The 14,890-nt window shown below is 37.2% G+C and overlaps 1 protein-coding gene across 3 annotated transcripts in view; it reads left to right on the forward strand.

Moving 5' to 3' along the window:
- Window positions 1-14,890, forward strand: part of KDM4C (lysine demethylase 4C) — a 447,232-nt gene that overhangs the window by 93,151 nt on the left and 339,191 nt on the right. For all 3 annotated transcript variants that reach the window (XM_080819441.1, XM_080819442.1, XM_080819440.1), the window contains exon 6: window positions 9,607-9,656. In XM_080819441.1, the coding sequence (XP_080675567.1) occupies window positions 9,607-9,656 (50 nt within the window). The remainder of the gene's footprint in view (window positions 1-9,606; window positions 9,657-14,890) is intronic.

Here is a 14,890-nt window from a genome sequence, read left to right on the forward strand (position 1 = left end):
TAGAATTTAGATGGTTCCTCGAATCCTGTGTCCAAACACAATGAATAAGAGACTTCCAGATTTACTCTCTAGAGAATGAGAAAGGTCAAATTTGAGAGGACTTGTCTTAAGCTATGAAAATGTCTAAAATCAGACAAGAAGTTTCTCCTGGATGTTTTTAGAATATTAAGAACGGGCTGTAGTATTTTGGACTTCATTAAATTTTATTCAACTGTGAGGTTTTGTAAATGTACCATGTAACATTAAGAAGTATCAGATTATTTAGGATAGATAGTTTAAACTTAGTTTGATGCTTTTTCATTAGATCATTTGTTCAGTGTTGTGTGAAGAGCATGGGGTTTTTGTACCTGAGTCCTGTGTTTTGAGTTCTGACATTACTTTTTACTGAGCACCTGGGAAATTATTATATAACCTTCATGCCTCAATTTCCTCTCCTAAAACACTCAGAAGGTTCTGAGGTGCTTGTGTGGATGAAGTAAAATGCAGTGTATAAAGCATGTGCCACAGCTCCTGATATATCATAAGTGCTCAATCAATAATACTTCATAAATTTCAGTTAGATACATATTGCATGTCCTATCTAAGACCACATATATCATATATTAATAAGGATTCTTGGCTCTAAATGATACAAACCTAGTTTAAGCAAAAGGATATCTGCTAGTGTATATGGTTGGGATAAGCTAGATGCATGGCTCAGGCCAGAGATCAGGTGCTCTTAATTGGGTTTTTGTCTCACCCTTTCTCTGAATATTTCCCTTTCTCCATTTACTCCCCTCCGTCTTACCCCTTGCTCTTTTTCTTCTTCCTTTCTTCCTGGATAGAGGAGAAGCTGTTGACTAATAAATAAGTATTCAATTATTGTTGACTTTTAGAATTCAGTTCTCTTTAAAAGAACAAACAAGTCGGCATCAAATCGACCCATGCTTATTAATATATATAATTATATTAATATAATATACATATGCCTAATATATGTAATTAAACCCATGTTTAATATGTATCTTCTTTATCAAAGTCCGAGCTCCTAGATCAGGGGACCCTAGTTCACTAGCATATCTCCCATGCCTGGCACAGTATGTGGCATGATTGTAGCGCATAGTAGGTACTCAATATTTGTTAAATAAACAGTCTTACTGAGGAATTTCTTATTGAGGTTATTTCTTTAAACACCTAATGCAGAACATGGCTTTAGGGATTGGATAGCTTGATAATATTTAATGATAGATTGAATTAGCAACCCATGGTACTAACTCCTGCTTGTCTACATAGTAAGTTTAGACTCAATATATTCTAACTGCAAATATTAAGACTAATTAGATAATGGTAAAAGCTGTATCCTTTTGATGGTTTATATAGAGAAAATACTCTTGGAATTAAGTAGTTTCTTTCTGGTTTTAATTACTATTCCTAATTACTATTACTACTCTCTAAATAGGAAAAATAGATTTGTATAAATACCTTAACCAACTATTAGTGAAATTAATTGCATAAGTTTTTCTGATTATTTTTAGGCATATGTATGTATAGTTTTTAAGATATTATTGCAAAAGTTTTAAGAAATTGGGAAGATAGTTAAAAAGTAAGGTATTCATTTTGTACTCAGCTATTGGGTATAGAAAGAAGAAAATACAATGGTAAGTGAGAGCAAAAATTTTTATTGATAGAGTGGATCATAGTTTATTTAGACCTGAGCCTGACTTGGGAGTAAACACCACCATACTGGCACACACCCACATGCTTGCAATCCATGGAGTCTCATAGACCCCTGCTCAGCAGCGTTCCCTAAAAGAAGCATCAGTGAGCTCTAGTGTTTGTGATTTTCAAAGCAAATCTCACTCTTTTCCCTGAAGTGATGTGATGTAATGCCTTTTTACTAACCAGTCGGTAAGCGTGGGTTCTCATGCAGGAACTCTAAACTTATATTGTGTACTCTTGATACCCCTCAAAAGCATAGCAGGGGCTTGTGAATTTCTCTGGGATGCCTCTTATTTACTTGTTGCTATTCTTTCACTTAAAGCCACCACCATCACTTAATAAGAACCAGAGAGCCCCCTTCAAATGAAAAGAAATTGCTGAATCAAATCCATAACTCTTAGGGGAAAAATCAGAAGGTTAATGCAAATGTATTTACTTTGTAGTTAATGGAAAACAAGCATTAGTCCTGTTAGTTTCACAAATTACCATGGCAAATGTCATAGTTCACCAATTACTTTGCCTAGCTTATCTTTTTCCCCCATATTTCTTCCTTCCTCTTCAGACTGTTTTAATCTTACTGTTTAGATAGAACTTTATAGAAAATACATATTACTTAGTTATTTGTTTTGCAAAAATTATTCTTTGATTTGAGCATATAGGAAGATGGCTTTGTGTGTATGTGTGTGAGATTGCACATCTACAGGTAGGCTTGCAAAAGAGATTTATGTCCTATTTCTAGGATCTCAAATTTATTCATTCTTTGTAAGTTTATTTTTCAAGGAGTGGGGTTTGACTAGGGTGGTGAAGTATGTTTTGTTTTTGGTGACTCCATTCCATTTAGTGAAGTCCTTTTTTTCTTTTTTTAAAAGATTTATTTATTTATTAGAGAGAGTGAGAGAGCGAGTGAGCACACACACGTGGTTGAGGGGGGAGCAGAAGGAAGAGAATCTCAAGCAGACTCCCCCTGAGTATGGAGCCTGATGTGGGGCTCAATCCGAGGACCCCGAGATTATGACCTGAGCTGAAATCAAGAATCAGACATTTAACTGACTGAGCCACCTAGATGCCCCTTAGTGAAGTCCTTTTTCGTGTGCCAGGAACCATGTTAATCCCTTCAAGAAAGCACAGAAGTTTTCAGACTTTCTGTAAGTGAAAATTTCTTTAGAAGGTCAGTATATAAAACTGAAAGTAAAGGAAGAGCTGACCTGGCTGAAATGTGTTTGGTAGGATACTGTCCCTCTGTAACTCCTTTCCTGAAGCACTTTCATCAAGAAACACTGGGCCCAGGAAGGGGGAGGTGGGGAGGAGACAAGGGTCGGACATGGAAAACAGTTTGAAAATCAGTCATTTGATCCTCTAGTCCTAGAAAAATCCCTTTACTGTTTACTGTGTTATCTGTTGAGTATTTTGGAGAGATCAGTATTAAGGAACAAAGACTTCTTTAATGTTACCTATAGTTGGTATCAACTAATAATTCATAGTATCTTTTCCATCTCAGGGGGAAAAAAACCCATTAGTAATGTGTAAGACACACTTAGATCTTAGAAAATGTTCAGTGGATTAAGTAACATGAAATATATTCTTTCTTGAAAATCAAGTTTTGTGCAGTTACTGTTTTGACTAAGTTTTATAATGATTTCAGACAAAAAATAACTTGGTTTTTATGATTGCTGTGGATATTAATTTACATGTATATGGATATTGAACTGTATTTTGAATCCCAGATGAAAAAGAGCTGCTTATATTTTTCATACTCAGTTATTCAATGAAATTTCCTTGTTAGGATTTTTTTTTTCCTGCAGTTTCCTGACTTATGACTGTCTGCAGCTGTGGCTTGTAGAGTTTCTCTTTTTCATTTAATTGTCCTTTAGGAAATAGGCCACAAGATGCCATAAGTGTGGGGCTAAGCTCTGGCTGAATTCCTTTGCTCGGGGTTTTTTTTTGTCTAGTCTTGTAAGGCCTCAGCTCAGATATCTTGTTCATTAGGCCATGCTTTTAGATGCCTAGCTTTACGTGACACCTGCTTACAGACATGTTCATTGTTGCTCAGGAAGCCCACACTGAAACTCAGATTTGTGTGCCAGAGGTGTCTTGGACAACACCTGTGAGGGGATGGAAGGCAGGACTGGGCAGTAGGGGGAAGTTAAACTGCAGTAGAGCCATGGGCAGATCCCATAGGCAGCTGGAGCTGGCAATGCCTTCTGAATTGCTCCAGGTTGAGGCAAGGGGATCAGGCTATTATATTCACGTATGTATCGTTCATTGTATATGGGCCACCACTGCCATGATCTTCAGGGAGGGAACATGATGTTGAGTGGGTGTGAGGTGGGGTGAGAAGCCTTCCTTTGGAGAATGGAGTGAGGGCCTCATCTGGAAGGGGGAGCCTGGCACCTACCACAGCATCCCTGTTTCTCTCACGTTTATCTGTTTTTAAGAACTGGAAATGAATATAAGCAATCTTATATTTTCTGCAGTTAACTAATGAGACTTTAAAATATGAATGCTTATACTTTAATAAATGCACAATATTAAAACATGTTAACATCATCAGTAATGTGGAAATGTTAACATAATCACACATGTAAAATCCACAGTTGTTCAGACTTCTTTTTGACACAGTTAGAAATATGCCTTGATTAAAAAGCGTATTGGAAATTAACCACTTCAGAAATACTGAGTTTTGTGAAATATAAATAGGTACTTTTTGATTCATCAAGTTTTTATAACAAGAACCAAAGGGTAACTTTAGTAGTGGTTTACTGGTTTTATTTTTCATATCTACATTTTATTTAAAATGCTGTTGTCTTTTGCTTGATGCACACTGTAATTTTAGCTGGAGAGGTTAGTGATTTTTTCTTTTTTTTTTTTCCACTTGTGAGTTTTAAAAGTGGATGAAGGTAGGAAGGGTAGCTGAGAGAAGTAAGTATTCTGTGTGAATATTGGAACTTTGTTCTGTTAGCAGCAGGCAGAAGACTTTTTCTTCCAAAAGTTAGATTACCCTCCAGTGATTGCAGTGATCATTGTCTATGGGGAGAGGGGTGCTTATTAGCCCCTTTCACTTCCTTCCGGTTGACATCTTTGTGGTGATTGGTGAGGAAACAGGAATGGAATAAGGGGGTGGAAAGCACATCTTGGGCTTTGGAGAAACGTTGGTCTGGTGTTGGGTGCCACCTGTATTATCCTTCTTGCTTAAGTAAATTCTAAGCCTTGGTTTCCTCATCAGTAAAATGGAGGTGGTAGTAGTAGAACTTGGATTACAGGATCTGAGCACAAGGTCTGGTATATTGTAGGTGCTCAATAAATGGTAGCTGTGATGATGTTACACTATTTATTGGTCAGTTAATCTTTTCACTGAGCTTTCAGCCCCTTCGTAACAATAGAGACCAAGTCAGGTAAAAGTGGGGGAGGGTCAGTTTAGACTCGTCTGTCAGAAAACTGTCCTTGGGAATGTGAGCTTGATTTCTTTTGGGAGATGACTGCAAGAGGAAGAAATGTAAACACAAGAGGAGGAAAGGGCTGTTTCACACACAGTCTCAGTTAAGGGAAGGGAGTAAAGAGCAGTCCTTTTTCAGGACTGATCTACTTGAACATGGCATGGACCTGGAAGAGGTCCTGCCCTCTGTGCTCTGGGCTGGTAAGACTACCCTGGATGTTACAGGGTAGGTTGAAGCTGAGCCAGCAGGAGGTACCAGCAGCACCTGTTAGTGAGAGTGACAGAGGGACTCAGGCAGCTGCCTATATCAGACAGCCCAGTGACAGAGGTGTGGGTGGAGGGGGTGGAGGAAGCTGAGAACATTTATTTCTAAGCATATTAGTGGCAGCCCCAGTGATGCACCCGCTCCCCACCAAGTTAGGGAGACTTCCAGGGAGTGATCTAAAAAGTAGGAATTTCCTTTTGAGAAGTGCTGATAAATGAGCTTCTAATGGACTTATGGACTGAGCATATCTTGAAAAGAGAAATACAGTGGACCACTTTATATAGAAAACCTGAATCAGAGAAATGGATCTATTACATTTTGAAAAATATTATTCATTCAAGGTAGTGTTTGTATTACACCTATCAGGAAAACATCACTTTAGGTCTCTTCTTTGAGTAAACCACCCAAAGATGTGCTTGGAGGGATCGTTACATTTACCTTGGCTTTCAAATTAGATCTTTTTTTGTTGTTGTTGTTGAATTCATAAAAGCTTCTGGTTTTAAATAAAACATTACCCTGTAAATATCTAATTATGTGTTCATAGTTCATTAGTGATTCATAGTTTCTAAATATTAGCAGAATTGTTGGCAGTATTCATTATATCTGAAACAAAAACACTGTCCTAAAGGTTAAATGAACAATTAATAATTTCACCAAACCAGTATGTATTTGAGGCATCTTATTTGGTGGGTTTCAAAGAATACAAAGAAGGGCAAGTCACATTCATATCCTCAAAGAATTCAGTATTAGCTGTATAACCAAGCAATCGTGGTAGATAGTAGAGTGTCTGGCTATTAACTGGGTACTATACAAGGTATGTTAAAAAGGTAATTCAATTTCTGGGTTGTGGTAAGCATTCTCTCCCTGACAGAACTCAGATTTATGCACACTGAACAACATCTAGCTTTGGAAAGTAGTAGATGGTAAATACTACATGAAAAATATAACAGAAGGGTACTGGGAGAAAGAGAAGGGTTAGATTGCTAAGATTTATAATCGTCAATGAAAGCTTCAAGGAGGTGCAATTTGGGCTTGAAGGTTTGGGATTTGAAGTATAATGGAGGGGCCTATTTGAGGTGAGGAGTGAGTAACAGAATAATTCATAGTCTAGTCTACTGAAAGCAGACTGTTGGTATTTAAGGCTAAGGCTAGATTGTTTTTGTGTGTATGGGGGGGTGTCCTTGAAAGCCAGGTAGTAAGGAATTAAAGTTCTTATTATATGATAGTGTTTTGAACACTTTAGCTGCCCAGAGAGATCCAGGCAGAGTTCAGTTATGATAGTAGTCTAGTTGAGAGGAGAGGAGGGAGGCAAAAAAGGTAAAAAAAAAAAAAAATTAAATTCTGAGCGCCACGGTGGAGGCTTGTATTCCGACCGGTGATGCAGCAAAAGAGGGAGGGGGAAGCTCTCCTTGGGGGTGACTCAAGCTGAGCTTGAAAGAAGGTGTGTGTGTGGGTGTGGGTGTGGGTGTGTGTGTGTTTTATTTAATTTATGTATTTGAGAGAAAGTGAGAGAGAGAGTATGAGGGGAGAGAAGGTCAGAGGGAGAAGCAGACTCCCCATGGAGCTGGGAGCTGGATCTCGGGACTCTGGGATCATGACCTGAGCTGAAGGCAGTTGATTAACCAACTGAGCCACCTAGGAGCCCAGAATGTGTATTTTTATTGAGTAGGCAAAATTGAGGGCATGTAAAGCCAAGAAATAGGGGATGGAAAATAGTGGAGGTGTGAAGTAGCAAGGGCACCGGAAAGAACTTCAAGTGATTTGTTAAAGCCAAAGAGCAAGTTTGATAGGGACATCAGAAAAGTTGCCAAGATTGCCACAGGCCTGTGTGCCCTTCAGAGAAGTTTGGCTTCTGTCCTTCAGGTTACAGTCAGCCATTGAAGGTCCAGGGCTTTGTCATGATCCAACTGCAGTTTGCAGAGATGACTCTTTGCACACTCTAGAAGGTAGTTTGGAAGAGAGTGGGGAGTACACCTGTAATGGTCATTTTACACCTAAGTGGCTTAAAGGGCGAGTTGCATCAAGGGGACACACTTAGTGCCTTCTGGTCATGTATCCAATTTAAAGAATTTTTGTTATATGTGTAATGTACGCAGAAAATCTTTCTGGTGATTAGCCTCGAGAAGTTTCATAAGTATCCCTTTAGAAGATGACTTTATGGTAAGAAGAAGATAGCCCTGTGATTTTGTCACAGAGCTGTTGTGTGGACTAACTGAAAGACTATGTCTAATACATTTTTATCCTTATATGTATGTTTATACTTATGTTTATATTTGTAATTTATATCTAGGTTTATATTTTCTTTGAATATATGATTGAACCTCAGATTAATGAGCTTTAACTTTGATGCCAATTTTCAGAAAAGTGAATCTCAATGTATATCCCCATCTGTGTCCAACCATTTGTGGGCAAGCATATATCCATCACATGTATGCAAGCACGTATGTGTGTACATACGTGTGTGTGTATGACATGGGACATGTGTATGACATGGGACATGACCATCTTATCTGGGGCATATATAGATTATTTTTCCCTTTTCTGAGTATATTTGGTGATGTAAACTGGGATTAAAAACAGGTAAGATGTGGCCAGTGTATAAATAAATTGGGTGATTGTTACTGAGTTATGCTAAAATTTTATCTTCCCAATTCAGTTGGAATAATTTCATTAACAGTGCCTTAGGGAACAGGATATATGGTTGAATTTTCTTTTAGAAAATTGCCTAGTTATATTGGATCCAATTAAGTTTTGCATGTGTTATCAATGGCATTAAATGCAACCAAGTGTGGTGTTAAGTAAAATGAGAAAAATTATTTTAGTAAAAATTAACTTGTACTTAATATATATTGAGCTAGTAAACATAACAAATGTAGGTCTTAACAATAACATCATTTTTGCTTAAAACATGAAATGATCACTTCATTTTTAATATCCTTAAATTTCCTCATTAAACTGCTTATAATATTAACAATTTATGTAATAAATTGGGAGTTTTTGGTTTTGTTTTTATTATTTATTTATTTATTTTAAGACAGAGAGTGAGTGAGCGGGAAGGGTGGGGCAAAGGGAGAGGGATCCCTGAGAAAGAATCTTTTTTATTTTTATTTTTTAAAGATTTTATTTATTTATTTGACAGAGATCACAAGTAGGCAGAGAGGCAGGCAGAGAGAGAGGAGGAAGCAGGCTCTCTGGCTCGATTCCAGGACCCTGGGATCATGACCTGAGCTGAAGCAGAGGCTTTAACCCACTGACCCACCCAGGCACCCCCCCGAAAGAATCTTAAGTGGGCTCCATGCAGAGCCACCCAGGCAGCCTGTGAGATGATTGTTTTAAAATTTGTTAGTAAGTTCACAGTGGGTAAGTTCAGGTTTTTCACTTTTGAAAATACTGGGAACTAGAAATGAGTATTTTTGTTCAAGGGTGAAAATTTTTTTTTCTATAATCAAGATTTTAAAAGTCATAAAATCATAAAAATCAATAAACAGTACTTTTTAATCACTCGTAATTTTTTATTTAAAATCTATTTGAGAGGTGCCTGGGTGGTTCCGTCGGTTAAGCTTCTGACTCTTGATTTCATCTTAGGTGTGCCAGGCTCTGCCCGGTTGGTTGAGAGTCTGCTTGAAGATTTTCTCCCTTCTCCCTCTGCCCCTTCCCCGGCTTGTGCTCGCTCTCTCTCTCTCTCTAATATAAATAAATGAATCTTAAAAAAAAATAAAATCTATTTGGAAAGTATAATGTTCTTAGAAAGGTTTGGTGGAAATTTGAATATTGCTATAATAATTTTGTGTTCTGTCCTGCTTGTCAATAAACACATTTTAAAAGGTTTAAAAGAAAGCGCAACTACCTTGGTTTTCTTAAAAACAAAGGCCAAACTTCTGGGATGCTGTGAGTGTTGGAAAAGAGGTTCTAGTCTCCCTGCTGTGGCTAGCTGCCTCCCTTGTCCAAGTAGTTTACTGGCCTTGGGCCTTTGTTTCCTAATGAGTAAAAATGTGGTTGGGATGCTGAGGTTGAACACTGAAATAGATGGTTTACAGTTTATTTTTCTTCTGTCTAGTGTCCCAGGTATATGACTCTGCGATTGGTTTTCTAATTTCCATTCATTTCGTCCAAGTGGAATTTGGCTTTTTTTTTTTTTAAATGATGTTATCTAAGGATACTAGCTGAGCAGTTATAAACCTAAAATTTTTATTTATGTTTAAAATTTTAGGTATGCAATACCCCCGGAACATGGAAAACGACTTGAAAGATTAGCTCAAGGTAAACTTGCTTTCTGTGTTTCTCATCTGGATAGATACTTTGTTATTGTGGTATTTTTACGGTATAGGATGTCACCGTTTTACTCTTTCCAAGTTAATGAGTTTTTAATGTTTTCCTAATTGAACAATTAATTTTTTTTCACATTGCCATGTGACTATTTTTCCCTGTTGTATAATCTTCATGATTATTTTAGTTGGCTGCTTAGTATTTCATCAAGTGATGCACTTAACCTATTTTGATTATTTCCAATTTTTTCTCTTTTATGTAATATATATATGTATGTATATACATATATATATATAAAACATTTTCTTAACATTATTGTGCTAATAATATTTTTCTTTCTTTTAAGTTATACTCTTGAGATAAATTCCAAAGAGTACTGATGCTGCATCTCAGGGTGCAGGTATTTTATGCATACTCTTCATATTGTCCTATTATTTCACGAAGGGTTGTGTTATATCTCCTTCTGACTCCTGGTTTGGCCCCCTGGGTTTGGGATTGCTATTATGGAAGTATTAAGATGACTGTTCCCAGATAACCAGATAAGCATGAACATGTATGCCTTCATAGACTGGCAAATTTAAACATACCTTACTGGAACTTAAATTTTTATTTTTTGTGGCTTTTTCTATCTTCATAAGGGCCAGAATGAAGAACTCTATTAATGGGTTCATTTTGTACCCACTTGTATCTGTAGAAAGTGCCTTCCTCTTTTCTTTTTTTTTTTCCCTTAAAGATTTTACTTATTTATTTGACAGAGAGAGAGAGAGAGAGCGAGCATGTGCACACAAGCAGGGGGAGCAGCAGGGAGAAGGAGAAGCAGGCTCCCCACTAAGCAGGGACCCAAGTGTGGGGGCATAATCCCAGGACCCTGGGTTCATGACTTGAGCCGAAGGCAGATACTTAATCCACTGAGCCACCCAGGTGCCCCTCTTTTCTGTCTTTAAGACACAGAAGAAAACCTTGCCATACCTGTTTATACAAGGGAGGAGAATCTGATTCACCCCCTGCCAACATCATCTGTTTTGCTAGCCACCTTTACCAAGGAAGAAGTAGGCTGGTAGTGACTTATTTCTAGGGGAAGGTGGAGTTGCATTTGAGTGTAAGACATTTTGCTTTTTATCCAGGATCAAATCTTTGTGACCATTGTCCTTTTAGTCAGGTGCTGATCTGTTTTATTGGTATGTTTAGTTTGCCTTTTAGTGGGAAAGGATTTTTGTTCCTGTCTTACATATGCTTTCATTTAATAATGAAATGGGGACACTGAAAAACCCCTTTTATTGACTTGACAGTTCTGAACAGAAATTGTTAATGCTATCTAAAAGTTACTTTCCCCCCAATTATAGAAGAGTATTAGAAGGAACACTTACAGTATCACATTTGTCAGAAGCATTATTATAATTTTGGCAGGCTAATAACTATAAAGCCTTAGTGTTTTTATAATGTAATACATTGTAGTAATAATAGCAATGTAATTGTAATCTTGAACTTTGTTAGGGACTATTTTCATGAATATTAAGGTGGATGAACCCTGGTTCTGAAGAATAGATTAGAGTGTGGCTGAGAAAATGATTACCATAATCCTTAAATACACAGGCAGTGAACTTTGTGCTAAATCTGTATGCTGAACTATACTCTTCTCTATAATAATTATTCCACCATTTTCTATCTGCCTCACCACCAGAGACCTGGAGCCAATGTAAACTTTACAGTATGGAGTTACACACTAAAATTTCTACTATAAATTGTCTGCAAAAGCTTTGACATAAACTGTCTGAAAATGACATTCTGGGAAAATGTGTACCATTTTTTTAATCAGTAAGAGGTTAATAAACTTGAAGGATGTACAAGAACTTTGAATCAATTGCACATTTATTCAAACCTGTTTTGCAGGATTATTTTGAGAAATGACACAGGGAAAAGACCCAATGAGACAGTAGAGGATTCCCATCCTAACTGAGCATATGCCAACCAAATTAATTATGTTCTGCTAAATAATTAAAATGATAAAATAATGCAGTAAGTGTGATGGAACATTATAGGATGTCTAGGTCAAGGCAGCACTTGATACAGAAAATGAAAAGCAGCCTAGGATATTTTCCATTATCTTGTCTGCACATCATAATTATCACACTTGCCTTTTATGCATGAATGCTTTCATCTTTGGTTTCTATTGAAATCTTGATTGACTGTGGCACCTACAAATATTTTATCTCAAAGACATTAAGCCTGCATCTAATAAAGCCAGGAGTTTGATTTTGCCCTTCAGCTGCTTTCTCATTTATATAGGTTTTTTTCCCAATATTGTGTAGACATAAGTGTAATAAAAAAAACTCAAGTGAATTGTTGCAATTTTTATACTTGTTATGTTTGCCTATAATGCTGTTACATTCTTTCTAATTTTTGGTTTGATACAATTGAATGGAAAGTATAAGGGAGAATAGAGGTATAATATTAAATCATGAATGACAGTTTTGAACATTTTCACTTTTTAGAATGTCTAAATCTCATCTATTTTAGAAATAAGACAATATCTTTGCTGTTCTATTGAGTTAAGCAAAGTATGGATTGAAGTAAATTGGGAATGACTAAATTTTTTTACAAAGGGCTGTATTCCATTAGTCTTTTATTGTGGATAAAATGCCAGCCAATATTTAAAAAGTTAAAGATGATTTACTGTGGTCAAAATTTTGGTTACTGGGAAAAGAAAATATGAGTTAGGGCTTTGTGCAGCTGAGTTTGGAAGCATGAATGATCAGCAGGAATCTTGTTTCAGATGGCAGTAAGGAAAGTGAATTCTTATACTTACATAGCAGGTATTTTATTTTATTTTATTATTTTATTTTTTTCCATTAACATATAATATGTTATTTGCCCTAGGGGTACAGGTCTGTGAATCATCAGGGTTACACATTTCACAGCACTTACCATAGCACATACCCTCCCCAATGTCCATAACCCAGCCATCCTGTCCCTACACCCCACCCACCAGCAACCTTCAGTTTGTTTCCTGAGATTAAGAGTCTTTTATGGTTTGTCTCCCTCCTGGTCCCATCTTGTTTCATTTTTTCCCTCCCTACCCTCCACAGCCCCCCTGCCCTGCCTCTCAAATTCCTCATATCAGAGAGATCATATGATAAGTGTCTTTCTCTAACTGACTTATTTTGCTTAACATGATACCCTCTAGTTCCATCCATGTCGTTGCAAATGGCAAGATTTTGTTTCTTTTGATGGCTGCATTCCATTGTATATATATGCACATCTTTATCCATTCTTCTGTTGATGGACGTCTAGGTTCTTTCCATAGTTTGGCTATTGTGGACATTGCTGCTATAAACATTTGGGTACATGTGCCCCTACTGATCACTACATTTGTATCTTTGGGGTAAATACCCAGTAGTGCAATTGCTGAGTCAGAGGGTAGCTCTATTTTCAATTTTCTGAGGAACCTCCATGCTGTTTTCCAGAGTGGCTGCACCAGCTTGCATTCCCACCAACTGTGTAGGAGGTTCCCCTTTCTCTGCATCCTTGCCACCATTTGTCATTTCCTAACCTGTTAATTTTAGCCATTCCGACTGGTGTGAGATGGTATCTCACTGTGGTTTTGATTTGTATTTCCCTGATGCCGAGTGATGTTGAGCACTTTTTCATGTATCTGTTGGCCATTTGGATGTCTTCTTCTTAGCAGGTATTTTAGTTGTGACTTATTTTAAAACAACATTCAGGAAGAAGGAACAGAAGAGCCATTATTATGAAGGAATAATTTTTTTTTAATAGTTAGTTTTGGGGTATGTGTGTTTTAATGACTAGTAGTCTTGAATTTAAGCCTGTGAAACAGAGAGTCTTAGCCTAATTTGTAGGGATCCCTGTTTCAGAAGGTGGACAAGCATCTGTGGGAGGGATGTAGGCAGTCTGTGGACTTTGTGAAATTATACTCGAAATTGGTCACATGTGTGTATTTCTGAGAAGCCATTTTCAGATCCCTTCAGAGGGTTTGACCTAATAGAGATTGTGAACCTGCTGTCAAGAGACTAGAAGAACAGCAATAAATAGCAAGTTATGTTAATTTTATGAACTGGTTCTAACTTGACCCATTCTCATACTTCTATCTTGGAATTAAGAAAATGTACTTTTATGTGCTTTCCAAATGATAAATACTTTATTCCCTTAAACATTCATTTAACTGATGGTCTGGAACTATTATATTAAAATGCCTGGCTTTGAAAGGCTAATAAATAAAAATACCCTTGATTATAAATAATCAATTTTAAGGAGTCCCCTAAGCCATAAAAAATGAAAAAATTCAGTGATATATTCTCTGCCTTCATGCCTAACTCATGCCCTAGGCATGGAGATCAATGTATGGTGTGTCAGGGTATGTTATTTTCATCTTTCTATCAGTTGAGTTGTATTAAAAATGATTCAGCTGTCCCTAAGCTTACTTTCCTCATAATTTGATGTCAGATATCACGGTCTGTGTTTAAATATATCTGAATATTTTATGTCTGGCTATGTTCTAGGATTTTAGGCATTGGTCAGTAATACATAACATACAGCAAGCTAGTGTAATTGTAATGTAGGGTGAAAGACAATTCTGAGAAGTGACAGCAGAGATTGGGAAGGGAAAATTCAGGAAGGGACTATCAGCCAGCAGGGGGGAATTAGTATGGAAGGAAATTAAGAATACTTTGATTCTTCCGGTGGAAGCTGAGCCAGGAAAATTCTGAATAGCTTGACCTTGACCTGTTTGAGCCCAAAGTACTTGGCCTGGGGAGTCCTTGATCTATGCCTGTGTGGAAATGAAATGGAAAAAAGCTTGACCATTACGTGGTGTACTGTGTTCAGGAGATAAAATAAGGCACTTGTTTAGGAGAACACCATCCTTCTCAAGGTCGCGATCATTGTGAATTTCCTGGTGCTCCTCTGGAGTGCTCCACGGAGCTCTGTCTCTCCTATTACAGATGTTGATGGATCATGGGACACTTGGAGCAGAGTGAAGCCTGTTTTGGTAGATTGTGGACATTTGGAGCTGAGTGAAGCTTGCAGTGTGATAATTTTCTACCCATTCCTGAGTAACTAATTGTACAATGAGTGGTAGAATGCACAGAAACATCAGCTATAACTTAAACCTGTGAAGTTAATGTCATATGTAGGGGTGTGGGTAAAAATTACCAGGTTTCTCCCCATATACTCATTGGTTCTTTTCATTAATAAGGTTGTTAAGAAATTTC

This window comes from Martes martes (genome assembly GCF_963455335.1).
Source record: "Martes martes genome assembly, chromosome: 12".
NCBI lineage: Eukaryota > Metazoa > Chordata > Mammalia > Carnivora > Mustelidae > Martes > Martes martes.